The sequence below is a fragment of the Penicillium alfredii genome, assembly GCF_028826965.1.
Source record: "Penicillium alfredii strain IBT 34128 chromosome Unknown utg000003l_segment0_segment0, whole genome shotgun sequence".
Taxonomy (NCBI): Eukaryota; Fungi; Ascomycota; class Eurotiomycetes; order Eurotiales; family Aspergillaceae; genus Penicillium; species Penicillium alfredii.
In genome coordinates this window covers 61,366-79,467 of record NW_026622700.1, presented here as the reverse complement: position 1 = coordinate 79,467, position 18,102 = coordinate 61,366, and the positions used below count along the sequence as shown (strand labels likewise).

Below are 18,102 nucleotides of genomic sequence, written 5' to 3'. Positions count from 1 at the left end.
AAGTTACATCAGCATTGATGCAGTGGCGATCATCTTATAGCCAGTCCCTACTGTACTGTCAGCCATAAAATGGCTATTCCCTAGCAATGCTATTCTTGGGCTACCTCATACGGCTCCAGCGACCGTAGGCCCGGAAATTATCCGAAAACCCTGAAGAGGATCGAGAGGCACCTCGGTTCTACGGATCGACCTAAAATGTGGGTTTTATTGTGTCATATTATATAACGACCAGCATAATTCAAACAAGACCTGCCCTAGCACAAACTCTGACGCCCGTGTTACCACCTGCCACAACCATATAACAATTGATAAGATACGGCATTTCTCAGAGCGCTCTTCGTGAGCCGGTCCCGGTGCGGATTCCATCCGGCGCCAGGGCGTTGTTCACGCGACTTGTACTGAGCCTTTGGGACCGCGGGAAGATCACGTGGCCAATATGAAGAATATGAAGATTGATATTGGTCACGTGGTAACCAGCCCTAAAGCACATAGTGTTGGGACTGGGTTCTGTCAGCAGTTCTACACCGCCTTCCTGACCGCCCGCAGCGGACCTATAGGCAGTAGATAGCTGCTCCTCTTCTTCTCTGGAACGGACCCTACAGACAGACAATTTGATGCTCTCTCTCTCTTCTGCTCCCTTCCTCAGAGTTCTGCTCTTCCCAGCTTCCCTAGTGCTCTCTAAGATAGAGTGCCTCGGCACGCTCTGCGATAAAGCCTACGCTTTATTGTTCACTACGTAGAAATATATAAAACCACCCCATATGAGTGAGGCGAGGGGTGGTGGGTAGCTGTGGATAAGTATTTCTTATAGCCTCAAGCTGTGAATTGCGCATTTCCACTCTAGATGCCACAATATAGGCTCGGACGGGGTACCATCGGCTTGATACACGAGTCCAGATTGCCTATTCCGCGATTTCATCGTCCGCCATCTCACCGCGAGCCGCCCGCTTAAGCATCTCTTTCACCCGCAGAAATCCACACCGCGACGCAAACTCTGCTTCACGGCTAAGTTGGTTCTGAAGCCAATGCCATTTACTACCCGCGCGAAGCACAGCCGTCATCAGAACCGCCTGGTCCTCCCAAGCCTGATGGCACTCAAAGAAGATATCGTGAGGGACCTTTGACCAAAGGCGTCCAAGCTCCTGGATAAGACACTTTATGACACCGAGGGCGAATTGAATGTCGGCGGGTGAGTCTAGCGGCGTAGCACGCATGATTTCCTCCAATATTTCAACACTATCGCTGGTATGTTGCTTGGTGGCTTGTTGTGCCACGGTTTGTTGTTGATGGTTTTTTGCCCGAGTGTTGCTGTATTTCACGAGCCACTTTCCAATCCCGACGCGGCGTAGGCGGACCGCCATCATCAACGGGGTCTCTCCATCTCGTAGTGCCGGGCGTGAGGGATCCGGGTCGTGGCAAAGAAGTGACGGACCCACGGTTACTGGGTCCGGATGGTACGCGATAAGGGCGTGCCAACACCCCCTGCCGTCCTCATCCACGTCAGCCAGCGTGATGCCCCGAGTCAGGAGGCGGTCCATAAGTTCAGGGGTGGCGTGCTTGCATATCTCGAACAGGTCCGTGGGTCTCAGCCATCCGATGAGATCAAGTGTTGTGTCCGCTTCGAGCTTTTGCCACGCACGTGGAAAGCGGATAGGATCGCCTGCTCTAATCGCGAGGTATGTTTCATCTGGGTCGGAAGTTCCGAGTAGTGGCCTGCGGAGGTACTGAGCATCGAGCGCATCTACGAATAAGCCTTCTATCTCCGTGTCACATGTGGCCATTGCGCAGAGTAAGAGACTGCGGTCTCCGCTAATATACATGGTCGGAAGAATGGCCTTGGTCTGCAAGAGAAAGTCGACGCACGCAAAACATTTGGCAAAGATAGAGTCTGAGGCGGCGTCGACATCCGTGCCCCGGGATGCACTTGGATTCTCGTTAAGGGCGGTTGCATTTGAATCTCCTTTAAGCTGCTGCAGCTTACATATTTTGTTGTGCCAGTGTTTATTGCCAAGGAGAGCTATGCAGACCCCGCCGAATCTGGCGTGCCCAGGCATCGTGATCAGGGTTCGGAGCGCGTGGAGGTCTGTGTGGGTGGCGGGCGGGTCTGAACAGAGGACATTGATTAAGACCATCTCAATCAGCGCATTAGGGAGCGTATTAAGCGAGGGATCTGCCCACGGGGGGTTCATGGCGTCGGTAGGTGTGGTGAGAGGGTAGTCGTCAGGTCTGGTATTCATCGACAGCCGCGGGCGTCACGGGCAGGAGAGATCTGGCGTGATCTGGACATGCTAGCGTTAGCGAACGGCTTGATCCGGTCTCACCTAGTTAGAGAGGACTGTGTACGGTAGTTTCTACCTAGGGGACAGTGAGAGGCAGACCGGGCCGAGTCCTGCCGCCCGGCTCAGTCGTAGGATTGGCGAGCAGCCCACGCGTCAGACTTGTGGATTCGATACCACGGATTTGGGAGGCATATGAGTAGGCGGGGTAAGTGTGAGTATTGAGCAGTAGGGATGACGAGGACAGGATGAGAGGGAGAAGAGGCGGAGGAAGATGCAAGCAAGAAGTTGGGGGCAAAAGGTGTCGAGATCATGGGTGCCGATAAATCACCAACACAGCATTATTTTGATTACAGAACGCCATATTAAAGATAGACGTAGACGTGTATATGAAGAGAGCTGAATACCAGGGCTCCGGTATAGATGGGGTTCTGCCAGGCAGGCGGATAGATCGGTCCTCGAGATGCACGTAGATGCCTTAAGATGCTAGGTAGTTAGGCATAGGTGGAAAAACAGACTGTGGCAAATCATGTCGAATAACTTGGAGAGAGAATAATACATCCATCTATATACTTGACTATGGACTTGAACTTCGGACCCCCAGTTTGATGCCTACAGAGTTAGGCCGAAATAGAAGGAATATTGGAGGAACCGAGGAGAGGAGCCATTGTGCGACCTCATCAAATCCACCACAGGCCAGGTAGGTGTCGAGCGGAGACGGACGGCTGGTCGTTGGACAGGAGTGCTCCATCAAACCTCCTCCCCGACGTGGTGTCGGTGTTTAGATCCTGCGGATGCCTTAGGGTGCGATGGCACGTCCTCGCGTAGGGCTTGATGGGGCGGGCCAGGTAGGATGGTGGCAGCATCCGCGTCGTCGGCGTCGTACACGCTGCCATCAATATACGAGATCGCGGCTATGAGACCAGTCTAGATGGCGTTGTAGTCGGCGAGCGCGGTGGCTCTACGGAGGGACAACTCGCCAGGTTGAAGTGCCTTATGGAAGTGAGCATCCGTGTAATTTGGAAAAATTGGGGGTGTCCCATTCCGTTGGTCGAGCGCCTGCTCGATTGTACCCCAACCATCCACCCAATATTGTTGCCTGGGACGACCCGCGAGTTCAGTTGTATTGAATTTAGGTGGCCACCCAAAGGTCTGGTAACCCTAGAACTACCATGCGGTTTTGCTCTCTCTGTTTACTCTCCTCTGGCCCGTCATTGGTGGCGGTCTGCGCAGCGTTCACAGGTCACAGGTGTGGAGAGAGAGAGAGAACGGGGGGTGGGTGTATGGAGGCAGGACGGAGCAGGAAAAGCCCATCGTCGTTGTAGTCGTCGTCATGAGGGGCCAATAACGCCCGCGGCGTCTTGTGGAGTATTCCCAGCGTCTGTGAATGCGACTCCTCGGTCCAATGTCTAGCCAAGGCAACTATTCGGGAAAAAGAGCACATAATGCAGCGGCAGATATGCATGATGACTCGGGATCGTTCACATCATGTCAGAGACACCCGCATCGTCGCAAAGCGTAAGTTTTATATGGCGGAATTTCTGGTGTCACACTGCAACCTGATCACGGCTGAGCAGGTTTGATGTACGCCGGTTCGTCTGCTCCTATAGGGCCAAATGTAGCAATTGGGTAGTAGTGATGACGAAGGAGAGAAGAGATAGATGTCTGATGGTGGTGAGAGAAGAAGCTATAGAGCTATCTACATAATAGGGCAAGACGGTGAGCGAGGTGCTGGCAGACTCCTCAGGCACCTCTCTCAAGAAGTAGTAAATCGAAAGGTGTGCTGCGGAGCTCCGCGGTGGACGGCTGCCCTTGCGCCGTCTTGTATAGAGCAACCCACGGCTGGCCGCTCCGTGTGATCTCGCTCAAATCGCCAAGCAGGTTCGTTAGCGCGTTATAGATATATCCGTCTTTCGCGGACGGCCGTTCCCCAGAACGCGGGGGTCTTGCGACGCAGCGCTCGCGATTTACAAAGTCTGTGTCGTTAAACCAGACCTGCGCGCAGCAGGGTATGTCTATTGACCTAAGGTCATCATTGAGAACAGTCCCTGGGCGATACTGACAGCGAAAGGCTAGCGGAAGGCTGGTTATAGTGGGCTGTTTATTCTGTACAGTTTGTCGTGGAACTTCGAGTGGCGTGGAATACTTTGCTAGACTCTCTTGTAGAATTATGGACGCACTAACAGGGGGCGAAACCGGTTAGGGATAAAGTAGGGGCGCAACAGAAGCCATCCGATACGCCGCATAGTCGCGGGCTTTCGTCTATATCTAGGCAGTCGAACCATCATCTAGTATTGAAACAAGAGATTAAGAGGGATATTAATCAGAGATGAGGTGAGGGACAAAAGACTTTACGGAGAGAGACGGGAAATCTTGCTATGCGGTAGGGGGATTAAGGACGTCAAGTTCTAAAAAGGAGAACCCTTTTTAGATTGGATATACCTTCTTATATCAATACTCATATTCACCATCTACATATCCAAATAAAGAGCGTCGTAGGAGAGAGACTAGCAACTGGGAACCCAAGACCTTAACGAAAGCTTATCTACCCTTAATGCCCACCACGGCCCTACTACCGCTAGAAAGCCCGAGTCAGAGTAGGCTAACTACCCCTTAATTCAAGCTCGCCTCTGCAATCCACACAGGGGTTGGAATATGCGGGTGCTATGGGGATCCCGCTCGAGAATAGCATGGAGGGTTCGTGTCGTCCGAAAGCAGTGTTTGAGGTTATGAAGAGCCAACCGATGATAGAACGATCCCCACCAGCTAGAAGGGGCATACCGAACCATCATCCGAGCAAACCCATGTATCTCGAATTCTAGGGCCCGACTATACTCCCGACGCCATTTCCGTGCCTGAGCGGGGGAGAGTCCACATTGGACTGGTGGTATCGGGGGCATTTCATGGTCTTGGTGTTTCTGTAGGCCCAGGCTCATAATCCAGCGGTAGAGTTCGCGGTGGTGCTTCATAGAGAGGGGGTTTTGGCGCTTCAGCGCCTTGAACCATGCTTCAAGCATCCATTCGCTCGTGGGCCAAAGTCTGCGCCGAGTAATGAGTTCGCCGATGTTATACGTAAAATGGGAGTCAGGGGGCACGCAGAGCGTGGTTGGATCAGCACGTTGGGAGAGCCACTTGCTGGAGGGGTAGTCGTCTAGGAGAATAGCGGTATGCCAAGGCAGCGGAGACCCCAGTGGAGAGGTCGAGTCTGCTGTATCATGAGAACCTCCCGGATGGTCAAGAAACCACTGGAAGATCGCGAGGGCATTTGGGTTTCCACCGCTAATCACATCCTTCCACCCCGTGCTGGCCCCTCCGCATTTTCTGGCGATATTGAGATTTCTGGCCAAAAGTTCATCGGCGACTTTGACTGTAACCCAAGAGTAGAGTGGCTCAAAGGGCTTATCGAGCCATACATATCGAGAGAGATCTGTGATGGTCGGCGTAGCAGTCGTGATCCGCTGCCAAAAGATGTCCCAATATTCGCCATGGCTGAGCGCTCCTTTAACCGCGGTGTCAGGAAGCCCAACCTCAAGTTGCTGCGTAAGAAGGTCCGTGACTGGGAGATGCTCAATAAGCCACTGGACCGTCGGTAACTGTCCTGCTCGGATCGCAATTTCGAGATAGCCCAGCCCATTGCGATTATAGCCACGAGGTGGGATCAGGCGGAGACTCCAGAACCACTTGAAACAAGGGAAACAGTTTTGCACGCAGTCGGTGATCAGGTCCGTAGCTGGGGGGGCCATCAAAATCGGTATTCTGTCGGCATTGGCTTGTGCTAATTCGCTGTACCATTCTTGGCGGACCTTGGCTCGGAATTGACTCCTGTACAGTGGGTTTTGTGGTCTGGAAAATCTGTTCCATATATTGGTATGGGTGCCTTGGTTCGGAATTGGCTGCGTAGCGAGAAGCCGGAGCGTATGGATTGAGATATGATCAAAAGCCTCAAGGTACTCCTCAATGATTCTGTCGCATACAAGCTCTGGAAGCTCTGGGAGAGTCGCCATAATGAAGAGGGTTGAGGAGAAAGAGAAGTCATGGAGCGAGAATGAGTGAAAGTGCGAAAAGAGAGCCACAGGTAAAGGGCAACTCGAAAGAAAGATAGATGAAGATGGCGGGAGAGGACTGTCTTTGGGACATGTTACTGGCCTCTAGCTGGAGGATTGATGGTAGCCAAAAAGGGCAAACGGTTCGAAGCACTGTATTCAAATAAATAGGGCAATCAAGAAAATAGAGATAGAGGCAATAAACTGTAGTATTCAAGAAAAGGGTTGCATTGATTCTTCCGTTAATGTCTTACTAGAGATATCAACTCTCTCACTATTCGTCGCCACATAGGGTCGCTCGAACTTCATCTCCCCAACGTGTACCTGCAGATAACAATACCAGGCGACCCCGAAGACAGACGGGCCGCCGAGCAGAGAGCCAAAGCGACGCTTTTGATGCATAGAAGGATGCTTGTCTCACGGGCCGCGCAACTCCCGCCGCATCTGCCATCAGATCGCTGTAGGGGACCTGAACTTTTATCATCCCCCCTGGTCGAAAGCGAGGCAGGCGAGCATTTTCAATCAAGCTGCTGATAAAAGTAGGCATCACAATGACGGCAGACCGCCCGTGGACGGGTTGGATCTGCTGACGAAGCGAGGCATGGTCAGCTTTAACGGGCAGGTGTTTGGGAGCGACATGCAGTCGACTATTGATCGTACCTGGGCATCCACCGCACTTGTTGACCGCGTCGTGCGTTCTTCCGCCTATTCTCAGTGGTTATAAGCCGCGGGCCATGTCCGAAATTTGACCTTCTCTAGGCCCCGTCGCCGATTCGTAAAGTGAAGAAGTGGAAGGAGGGTGAGTAGGGAAGCTGGTTGCCGCGTCTCGATGCGATTAGCCAGCATTGGCCGCAGAAAGACATCGAACAAGCTGACCACATCGACACAGCCGTCGAAACAATTCTCGAATCGTTCAACGAGCCCGCCGAAGACACTGTTTCTACGAAGATGGTCTGCCAGCGTTCCTTCCCGTCGTACACCCCGGTCTTCTAACCGAGAGGAAAAAGCGACCAACAGCCTCATGCTTTCCAGCGATTTGCAAAGGCTGCCCGGAAGCAGGAACCATAGCATAAGAAAAAGTGAATTTGCTCCCAAGGCCCCAACGCCGCTCATACAAAAAGAAGGCACCGGCCCAACCCGAAACGCGTCAGGAGGCAGGACGTCTACCCTCGCGCAGCGCACGATATCACGGTTGACGAGAGCAAATACCCCAGCCCAGCATCAAGGGTCCTGTTTTAGGACCCCCAGTCGACATCAGAAGCTAAGCCCTCAGCAGCTAAGAATCCAAAGATAAGGCCTGGAGTAATCAGCATCCGAACCGGAACCGAGCAGCATCCCAGTCAGCTGCATCAGATTCTGACCATCCCCGGCCCCCTCAGCCCACAACAGCCCCGACAAGCGCCGCCAGTTCGCTCGGATGGGCGAATCCGAGTCCGTCGAGCACCGACCTCCACTGCTGAACCAAAGTCCCAACAGGCACTCCGCACAGAAGGCGATGTGCGACGGGAGAAGGGAGGCAGAGGACAAATACCGCCATGCCAAGAACGGCATCTTCGGCAATAGGAGAACCCCGCACACACCGGCACAAGAACAGCAGACAGCAGCTCTGGGACGACGTCAGTGGATGGTAAGATGGCCGGAAAGGGAAAAGGGCAAAGGGCAGGCTATCGACTACACCAAAGGATTGAAGGATTCCCTCCACGCAGCCAACCTCGCCCAGGACCACACACCAGCAGAGCTTGCTCCCCCTCCCCAACCGGCCACAGTATGACCAGGACGCCGCCGAACCTGTCGCTCGACAATATGATGGCTACTATGCTGCGGGACGAAAGGATCCTTGACTATGCAGTTCTGGCTATTCAGAAGCCATGGGTCCAGCACTACGGGCCCTGAGTCAACACGACGCACTATACCACAGAAATCAAGGAGCACTTCGACCTCCTATCGATCACGCACCCTGACATTGCCCAAGTAAGCACCTTTGTCGGCAGAAGCCTAGTGAAACTGCCGGTCCACTACACCCAGCATGTCCTCTTGACATATATCTCCGACCGGGTCCATGGATTCTTCATCCACAACATTTATTACCCACCAGCCGTCATCGAGAACTACGGCATCGGAGATTTACGCAAAACCATTCAGAGGGCAGACAGCGTGCCGCGGCAGAACCACCACATCGCTGTCGGGGGCTTAATACACACGATGGCCTCGGGGCTGCGTCAGGGCTCCCCCAGCTCGCCAAAAATACGGAACGCGCACAGGGCTTCAAAGACCTGATCGGGGGCAGGCCCATCGCAATCACCTCTCCTCGTGGCATCATCACAAGGCCGGTCCGCACCTAAGGAAGCTTCGAAACGACCCTCGACCTCAACCTCTTGTCATGGGAACTCCCGGAGAAACTGTGGCATGTACGAGTGGTGGAAATATCGGGCCTGCCAGACCACCTGCTGATCGAAAGCGAATTTAAGACTGCCCTCACTACCCTCACTACCGGACAGGCAACACCGAAGCAGAAATGGAAGGAGCTTGACGTCGAAAACCTCCGCACCACGCTGTCCCTGCAGCTGACAAGCTTCCCCTTAGTCAACAAACCACAGAAGCCACCGATACAATGGTCCAACAACTCACTGGATCAGCAGTCGATGTCTCGACACCATGACCTAAGCCAACAGCACTCTCTCGCCGGGGATCGACCAACGAGCGTCGTTTGCTGCCAAAGGAAGCCCACCGGGCCCAAAGCGGGATTCTTCTGTTCCAGGAAGCGCTCTACCAGCCCGCACGGGAACCAATATAGCGGGTATTCCGCCACAAGAAAGCGGTGACCCGCAAGCGCATCAAGCGCTAGAGGAACCAGACCGATCTGAAACCTCTCGAGGTGGGCAAGGAACCGCTGTCCCTATCCGACACTCACGCCACCCCCAAAGGCCCGGACCACGCACTTCGCTCTCTCCCATAACAGAAAGCCGCACTACTTACCCATGCCTTCTTCTCGGTCCCCCGACAGCATCGCTGGTTGACATCGAAGGCTTCACTTACCCCGAGCCGTGGCCAGTCCCGCCAATCACGGCGACCAAAGTCTGGCGAGCAATCTACCGCCCCGGGGCCTTCAAAGTGGGCGGGCCTGACGATATCCTGAACGGAATCATGCAAGCCGCACCAGCAGCACCATCAGACCAACACACACCAAACCGGCTTTTCCCAGTGTTAGAAGACCTTTACAACAACTGCCTGGGCGTCGGGTACTGCCCGCAGCACTTCCGCGAAGCAAAGACAGTCGCCCTCACAAAGCCTGGAAAGGACGACAACAAGCCGAAACGATACCGGCCAATCGTTCTGTTCTACACCATCGGCAAGGTCCTCGCAGAGGTACTCGCCTTGCAGCTCAGGTACCTTGCCGAGAAGCATGACCTGCTGCCCCACGAACACTTTGGCAGTCGAAAAGGCCAGGGAACAAAGACGGCACTCTATGCAGCTTTGGAAAGTTTGGCTGTAGGCCGTCGATAGGCAAAGGAGTATGAAAGAAGTGGCACCAGTAAGGTAAATGCGAATGGCAGCTCCACCAATACAGGATCCCAGACAGAGCCACGGCTTTCGCTTCGTTTGGTCCCGGATAATGCGAATTGCGGGGAACGAATAGACCTTTCCCAGATCTTGTAAATCCCACTACTGCGAGATATACGCAAGGAGCATGTCCGCTTCCCTCGTCATCGGCCGAAAGCTGACGACAACAAAGCCATCCATCAAGGAAAAGACGAGCATGCCCTTTTTTGTGAATAAGCTGGGGTCTTCAGGGGTCCTCAGGGAATGGGCGATGTGCGAATTTCATGAGGACTTTCGTCGCCTCCTTCTGCCACAATCGAGGTGCCACAATCGAGGCGACTTCCGCATCCCTTATAGTGCGCGGCGGGCATCCTTTTTCCTCGCGGATCTCTTGTTGAGACAAAGTGCCGGCTGCACTGCCTCTGGACATGGCGATTTCAGAAGTCCTGAATCGAGCGAAAGGGCTCTCGCTTGCGCTATTATTCACTTCCCCCCTCCCCCTGGGGGGATCGTTTGGCCAATCCGTTTCCCTTTGGCGTGTCGACAGGGATATTCTCGAGCAGAATTCCTGTATTTCAGAGGAAGGAATCAATGACATTGGCCGCACTTCGATCATCACCGAGGCTGAATGATCTCAATGGCAGCTGTTACTAGTGGTTCGCCAATTGATGAACTCGCGAACTGCTTCATGGCACCCGTTTTTCCTCTCATAGGCGTAGAGAGTGTGCAGCTTCGGACCGTCGATATAGAACCAGCTGTGGCCATTGTAGCCTGCTTCCACTTCAACCAGGTCAAAAGGTAATTCTTCCGATTGTCCAGAATACTCTCTCATCAAGGCGGTAGCAGATCCGCCTCGGAGGGTTTGACAGTTTACAGATATCGCAGAATTCGGGGTTTAATTGATGGGAGTCCTCATGACGCTTTTTCAGATCCACCCCATTAAAGCAGCCCACCCAGTTTATTGATATTGTGAGTGTAGATACGACCCATTCTTCGGTGGTAGACCTCTCTCCTTTGACGATGATTTGTATTTTTTAGTCCGTCAGATATCATGACGGCTGATAAAACATATCGAATTTCACAATTCAATCGTTTTAATTCTAAATATCTGAACAAATTCATTTGATATAATAATTTTTTCTAATAATTCTCAATATAAGATCAATGTTTCACGATTGACTTCTACATATAATATTTTTATACCCAATTTTTTTCCTTGACAAGCCCTTCCTTTTAAAGATACAAATTCAGGACAATGGAATTTTTGTACGGAACATTAACAAAAATCTTCAAAAATTCTGGTCTATTCTTGTAATGATTAATATATTATTTAGTGATGAAGCATAAGGAGAAGGAACAGCTAGCGGGAGAGCATCAGAGGGAAGAAACAGATTCATGATGAATCTCAACAAACTACCGCGAAAGCGGTCGGACAGGCGGTGGAGGATTAGTGGCAAAACTCCATCTCCAACATTTTACGTAGCCATAGCCGTCCCATAGTCAGACCCACACCTTCGGCGTTGGTCTTCCACTGCTCAATATATATTCCCGTCTCAACACACATTTTTGTTGACTGTCTTGATTGTAAATCGCTACATCCCGTGATTTGACTTTCTATCTAAATTTAAGCTTCTTATTGCCCCATTGCTGCTCCCCACATGTCCTGTAACTATGCCCTTTTCTGCACTTATTTAGATTTTGTCAAAAAAAAAAAAAAAAAAAATACAAAAAGGGTAAAAAGGGTCAAGAAAAGATAAAGAAATATTAGTTCCAGGACGGGCTGAACTGCTTTAGAGCCTCTCTACCCCCATCTCTTGCCACTAATTTCTCGTAACTGAGAGACTCGTTCTTCTTCTGTCCCTCACTATCGACTTCTACCTCTATCGTTGCGTGACGTATGGTCCAATGATCAGTACTATAATACACCCCCTTTACTTGAATAACTGCCGGATGGGTCTGTATATCACGATCAGAGACGGACTAAGTATATCATAGTAAACAAACCTCTTTCTTTTGCATCATAGAAAGATCCCGTGAATTGGAAGTTCCCAGATGGGCTAATGGTGGCTTTTGAGGTACGCTATTATATGGATGGCCTTTATCTATTTTATGAGCCAGAGATTAGCTGGCAAGCAATATTTGGATTTTATAGCATTGGGAATTTCTATTTAAAAGACTGAATAACGGAATTTTCGCAGTCGAGACATGACCTGTGGCAAGTGCTGCACTTGGAAGGGGGATTTGTTGTTTTCGTTTTCTTGAATTATTGAAGAGTAGTGTTTCTAGCAATCAACTCACTGACCTGTATTTAACAACCTATTTCCTATTCGGTCCTCCGCTATATGAGCATCCTCTTTTTTATTAAACCAGCGTAGCGACTGAATTACATTATTCCAAATGATTTTTATGACGTTCATTTTTGGGAAAAGGTATATTCAGACAACAATATCGAATTCTCCGATGTAGGGGAATAAGAGAAGATGAGTGGTATGCCCAAGACGGTTGGACTATATGTATTCAAAAGGTTCTCCGCCGAGGTTAAGAGATGACCTATTAATACGCAGTAGAGGCGAAGGTGAAAACAGTCAACAGGGTGGGCCCAGTAGGCCGGGGATACACCAGGAAATACTACCGCGGCGCTAGTGCCAAAAATAGTCTGCCTATGTATTCCATTAGATCAGTATAGAAGTAGTAGGTCACTCGAGTTGAGTTTTTTCAAGTAGTATTTTCCACCTCAAATGCTTGTGGGACAAACTCTTACAAATCTAGAACCCGAGATCGTCGAAATCTGGGTGATGATAAAAACATAGGTGACTGTTGGCTTCGCGAAGATGAAGTCTAGTACGGTAGATATTTATAATCCTTTGGGCGAATTTTCCCAACAATTCATATTGAAAAAATAAAAACAGAACCCAGATCAGATGAACATTTGCCAAATGTTGAGTCCAACATTCGGAGCGGAATTATAATGTTCTAAATGTAGAGTCAATATTTGGAATGTGGAACAAGCTTATGTACGCGTATTATGATTGGCTAGCTATAATTAATTAAAAATTACTTTCTTGTTCATTTGACCTGCAAGCTCAAATGAAAATAAAGCCTAGAAAAAAGGCGAATGTGTACGTAATTCAGTTTCTATTTCTAAGTAGTAGTAATTCCTTTTTTTTTGGCTTATATCAAGGCAAGTATTCCTTCGTTTCTCTTTTGTATAGTTGTCTAATGCTAATATAATACAAAGATATAGAAAGAGAAACTTTCATCGTTGATTTTGGTTTGTCGCATTTAAGATCACCAAAAATCCATAAAAAAATCCGTGAGAGAGTAAGGATAAATCTGAGTGTAGATAAATGGTAATATGCCACCTATCTAGAAAAGTCTGCCGACACTCGGGATATTTATTCCCCGTAAACTCGACGATTCTTATTGTAAATATGTCGATAAATTTATATTGTAAATAATTTTTTTATCTTTTTGTTTTTTTTTTTTTTTTTTTTTCATCCTGTCTTTGTGTTCTCCTGCAACATGAGTTTGTCAACTATACTCTAATTAGGGATTTTCTGGAGGCCGCAGTGTTTTATGGCAAAGGGAGTAGTACTTTATGCCTGAGTAGCAGGAGTGATATCCCTATGCGATGCAAATTTCTGAATGTGCTTTTTGAAATCCAAATTAGGTTGGCCTAGACAAATAAAGGAAAATTGGGGTCGATGATCCTCTATGATAGATCGAAGAGCGTCTTCTAGAGGCGTTACACGGGACGGCGTTGCCGACCACCAAGCCACTCACGGCAATTCACATGGTCATTTGTAGTCTTCAAGAGACCATAGTATCCCAATGATCCCACAACACAATTTATCGTCCGAATGTTCATTTCCCAGGAAAGGCCACGGTTTTCTGGGTCGCCTAAGGAGCCCACGGGTTCTCTTAGGGATCCCACGACAGACCTGATCGTCGGACCATTTAGGCTAGATCGTGGGAACACTTGTTTCCTGGGAAAGGCCAGAAGGCGTTTAAGATGCTACAAGAGCAGTTTAACGCGAAGTTTAGGGCCATGCGGGCATAGACGGCGTTATGTGTATCTTTGCTATATAGGGGAACCAGTCTGTCTCTGAGGAGTGTGAGTGAATTTAACATTATCTCGTAGATCCCTACTCCGTGCATGCTGTTGTTTTGGAAAACAAATCTAGTATGAAACGGAAATTTGAGAATATCCACGAAGCACATTCTTTAATTATGCCGATCTAGCCATGCTTGCTCCCATCAAAAACACGAACTCATAGACTTTAGATCGCCACATTTTGCCTTTCATTCACGTCTTTTATCTTAATTCATATCCCCCTTTATCTTTGATCTACTTATTAAATTAAGAAAAAAAATTTCTTCTTTTTTTGAATTCGGGTCACCCTCGGTCTTTGAATCCATCTTTAATCTTTATGGAGACCCACCCGGCCCCAGAGGAGGAAGAGGGGGGTGGACGCTTGGCCTGAATATATGGAGGTCTCTCGGGTCTCGACTACGACGAGGATACCTCCCGGCAAAGCGACATGCAGGCTACGATAACTATATGTCCCCCTCTATGGACATGTAGAGTCCACGAATTCTTAAAGAGGAACTTAGAGCCTCGTCCAGGTCCGGGCCTAATTGTCACTCCCCTTGTTAGGGTTCTCTTGTGGGTCGCAACCTCGGAATCGCTGTGACGCCTCTGCGAAGCCCAAAACGGTTGCACCTACGTGGAAATGCCCCATCTATGCCGTAGTTAGTAGCCAGGGCTCGGACAATAGGGTGGTGTTTGCTTTTCCTAGCAAGGCCCACGGCGTGTCTACATTGAGCCCTTGTTTGTCAAAGCGGTTAAAAGGCTGATGGACGTCATGAATGTGCCTTACGGTTACTACAATTGTCAGTTGCCTATAAAGCTGGATCTTGACCGTATAACCCCAGATCCTGGACATAGCCGCGTCAATAATCCGTCGCAGACGGGAGGTTGGCCAGGCCTAGGGCGACTCGGCCTCTGAGTACGAATAGAAGTTTACGGTATGATTAGCCTATTTATAGGTAGTATGAACATAATCTGCAAGAGACTTCGAAACCCTCATTAAGTGTGATATATTAACGTGATAGAGTTATTTCGTTAGCGGGTAAATATCACGCGTGCCTTTCCAGTCGCTCTGGGTCTGTCCACGAAGGCGATACTATTATTGGCGCCTTGAGCATCATTTGGACATCACAATGGCAGGAAGTTTCCAAGTAGAGTCCAGTGGAAAAAAAAAAAAAAAGAAAACAATATAACCATTTATATGCTACCGAGAGTTTTCCTATTAGGTCTTACGGTCAGTGATATCCCTCCGAAGAACTCAACAGGCAAGGCTAGCCGGTAGTAATGAGGCATAAACATGGAAGATAACTTCTATGCCAGAGTGTTTCATGGCAATCGGTACCTTGGAAGCTGGATGGACGTGGCGTGTTGCCTCGCATTTCTGTTTGCTAGTTTCTTAACAACAGTAGCATACAACCAAGGAAGGGGTCATGCTGTTTTCCTTAACCCGAACTTACTAGTTATATGCTACTGCTCTCTCATCATAGATCAAATACGGTCCACTTTCAAATCACGAATAGAGGTGAGAATTTTTGCTATTATGTAGCAAGGGTAATTTAGGCGTGGTAATTATATTAGAGAATAATGTAGAATTATTGTGTAAATTATTGAGAATAAACTCCTCAACGGACTAATACGTTATTCAGCATATAATCCCTCCCTACCACTGTCAATTGATAGCCAATTCAATAGGTGAAATTAATTGCGCAATACCCATGTCCCCCTGATTACCAAATATTCTACTAGCCCCAGAAGCTCAACCAACCTTCCTTTAAAGCGCTCCGGTGATAGTGACATATCTGGGATGGATGGCCTCGTATACGTGCTGGAAGTGTTCTGGAGGTTCTGCAAAAAAAAGAAGGAGCCCCGGGGAAGGAGGCGCGCCGATTTGTGTGTTGGATTGCGAGGTGAGAAATGAAAACATCCGAATCGCATCGTCGGACAGATCTTCCACTATGGCTTCAGTATGTTGTTTCAGGATCTTGTTTCAGGCTACACGTGTCTGCCCCTTTCTGTAGTCTGTTTTCCAGAGATTCTGGCAGGCCTTCAATAGGAGCGTGGTCTGAGCACCGAGTTGGCGCTCTCTGAAAGCATCCGCTACTGCTTGCGTACCTAACCACTATGATTGTAGAGCCATCAAAGGCGTTTGAGCTGAAAGCTGGAGGTCGACTTTAGGACTCTATAAGTTCAATATTACTTGTGAGCGAGGAAGAAAGCACATTCGTCTACCTTGATTCCGTTATCTGCTGGAATGAGAAAAGTAGACTCCGGGGGGCATAGCGATTGAAAGTCTAACACTGAATGGATGCACGGCATTCGACTTAGAACTTTCTATCTATATTTATGCTTCGAAAGATACAGTATACCACAGCACAGATACAAGTTTATAGTTCTTCTAAATTATATGATATTATTTTGCTTTTTGAAGCGCGCGGGACACATATGGGCTCGGTTCACTTTTAGCGGAATGGCAAGCCGACATATGCTGACGACTTGTGTGATGCTTTGGTGTCCAAACAATGTCCACCGACCCTAAGTCCTTCCCCCCCGGACGTGGAACAGAGAATCTGCAAAGTCGAGACCCGTAATTTCTGCATGAAGACCATATTATAGCTTGTTTCTGATCTATCAACCCTCGTGCTCTGTGTTATTTAGGGGATAAGCAAGAGGTTAAGGGGCCAAGAATGAACGATAGAATTGGATGCGTGACCCCTTTGACACGTCACAAATGATCACTGAATTCGCAATCCGTAAGTCTCAGTAACAAATTTTAGTTTCCTTCTCTATAGTTACATGACCACCGCTTCTTTTCTACTGCGTAGCTAATGCAAAGGCAAGGCCACTCTTAAGCCGTTGGGTCAATGTCAGCAAACCCCGTGCCAAATACTTTGATATGGCCACACTGGCATGGTATGTATACTGAACTAATGTATACTGGAGAGATAGAAGCTATGTACCTATCAAGCATCCCTGAGATATGAATGAGCGTTATCTCTAGGGAATAGTAGACTGAATTTTGATTCGCGGACGCCATGTGCTGTCCAAATAGGACAGATATGTTCCTCAAACTTCTACAGAGTTCGAGGTGATCTTGCTTGCAGAGTGCAAAAGCTTGACTAATCCTTCATGTCCTTTTCTTCTAGCCAGTGTTAGGGGTGTCCACCCATCGATATCTTGAGAGTTTGGATTGGCGCCATTATCGAGAAGTAGCTGGACTATTTTCTCCGCTTTCAGCATTACCGCCAAGAACAGAGGTGTTTCTTCATCAAGAATCCTGATCTCGAGATCGACACCTGCAGCAAGCAGAAACTCGACTACAGCTTCATGCCTGTTGAATACTGCATGAATTAGAGGCGTCCATCCGCTGTAATCAGGACAGTCTGGCTCGATAGTAGCAGTATCAAGCAACAGCTTGACAATTGCCTCTCGTCCCTTCCTTGCCGCGTGCCATAATGCGGTTTTCCTATCAGAATCCTGGGAATTTGGGTTGATGCCATTGACAGCAAGCAGTAGCTTGAGTGCATCGGTATGTCCCTTCTGTGCGGCCCACGATAAGGCAGTTCGCCCATCAGAACCCTGAAGGTTCGGCTTGATGCCGTTGACAGCGAGCAGCCGCTTAAGTACTGCGCTATGTTTCTCCTGTACTGCCAATGACAGGGCAGTACACAAATCGGAACCCTGGAGGATCCGGTCGTCGGCGGCAAGCAACAGCTGTACTATGTCTTCGTACCTGTTCCGTGCCGCAATGAATAGATGGGTTTCAAGCTTAGCCGGATGTTGACTGCATGCTCCTGCTGCAAGTGCCTTTTGAACACTCTCGTATTGGCCACAGTCTGTAGCCCAATACAGTGCCCAACCGTCATATCGTGCATCACAACGATAAAGATAGGGATTCAAAAGAATATAAAGGCGTCTGTTTGATCGGACAAGTGAATTGATGTGTTCTGGTGATTGTAGGAGCTCCGCAATATGCAACCACAATTCATTTGGTAAATGACGCAACATTGTGAAGGTATTGGCCTGATTACTTTGCGATCTGTGCGCTTCCGAATCGATAGTGGCAGCAGATGGTGGCAAGGGCGTTGGAGCTTCTGCCAGAACAGAGTCTTGTTCCTGAATGATACTGCGCATTGCATGGTGAAGGACAATGGAT

The 18,102-nt window shown here is 49.2% G+C and overlaps 6 protein-coding genes across 6 annotated transcripts; 2 read left to right on the top strand and 4 right to left on the bottom strand.

Moving 5' to 3' along the window:
* Positions 1-902: 902 nt before the first annotated feature.
* On the bottom strand, positions 903-2,189 carry NUU61_001602 (uncharacterized protein; the record flags this gene model as incomplete). Its single annotated transcript, XM_056652184.1, has 1 exon — positions 903-2,189. One exon carries the CDS (start codon positions 2,187-2,189, stop codon positions 903-905), a length of 1,287 nt encoding a protein of 428 aa, XP_056515113.1.
* Positions 2,190-4,894: 2,705 nt separating this feature from the next.
* Positions 4,895-6,280, bottom strand: NUU61_001601 (uncharacterized protein; the record flags this gene model as incomplete). Its single annotated transcript, XM_056652183.1, has 1 exon — positions 4,895-6,280. One exon carries the CDS (start codon positions 6,278-6,280, stop codon positions 4,895-4,897), a length of 1,386 nt encoding a protein of 461 aa, XP_056515112.1.
* Positions 6,281-6,920: 640 nt separating this feature from the next.
* Positions 6,921-7,312, top strand: NUU61_001600 (uncharacterized protein; the record flags this gene model as incomplete). Its single annotated transcript, XM_056652182.1, has 3 exons — positions 6,921-7,010; positions 7,079-7,118; positions 7,209-7,312. 3 exons carry the CDS (start codon positions 6,921-6,923, stop codon positions 7,310-7,312), a joined length of 234 nt encoding a protein of 77 aa, XP_056515111.1.
* A 424-nt stretch (positions 7,313-7,736) lies between these two features.
* On the top strand, positions 7,737-9,823 carry NUU61_001599 (uncharacterized protein; the record flags this gene model as incomplete). Its single annotated transcript, XM_056652181.1, has 4 exons — positions 7,737-8,084; positions 8,246-8,537; positions 8,663-8,933; positions 8,992-9,823. The coding sequence occupies 4 exons, from the start codon at positions 7,737-7,739 to the stop codon at positions 9,821-9,823; spliced, it is 1,743 nt and encodes a 580-aa protein (XP_056515110.1).
* Positions 9,824-10,106: 283 nt separating this feature from the next.
* On the bottom strand, positions 10,107-10,289 carry NUU61_001598 (uncharacterized protein; the record flags this gene model as incomplete). Its single annotated transcript, XM_056652180.1, has 1 exon — positions 10,107-10,289. The coding sequence occupies one exon, from the start codon at positions 10,287-10,289 to the stop codon at positions 10,107-10,109; it is 183 nt and encodes a 60-aa protein (XP_056515109.1).
* Positions 10,290-17,012: 6,723 nt separating this feature from the next.
* On the bottom strand, positions 17,013-17,954 carry NUU61_001597 (uncharacterized protein; the record flags this gene model as incomplete). Its single annotated transcript, XM_056652179.1, has 1 exon — positions 17,013-17,954. One exon carries the CDS (start codon positions 17,952-17,954, stop codon positions 17,013-17,015), a length of 942 nt encoding a protein of 313 aa, XP_056515108.1.
* Between the last annotated feature and the right edge of the window lie 148 nt (positions 17,955-18,102).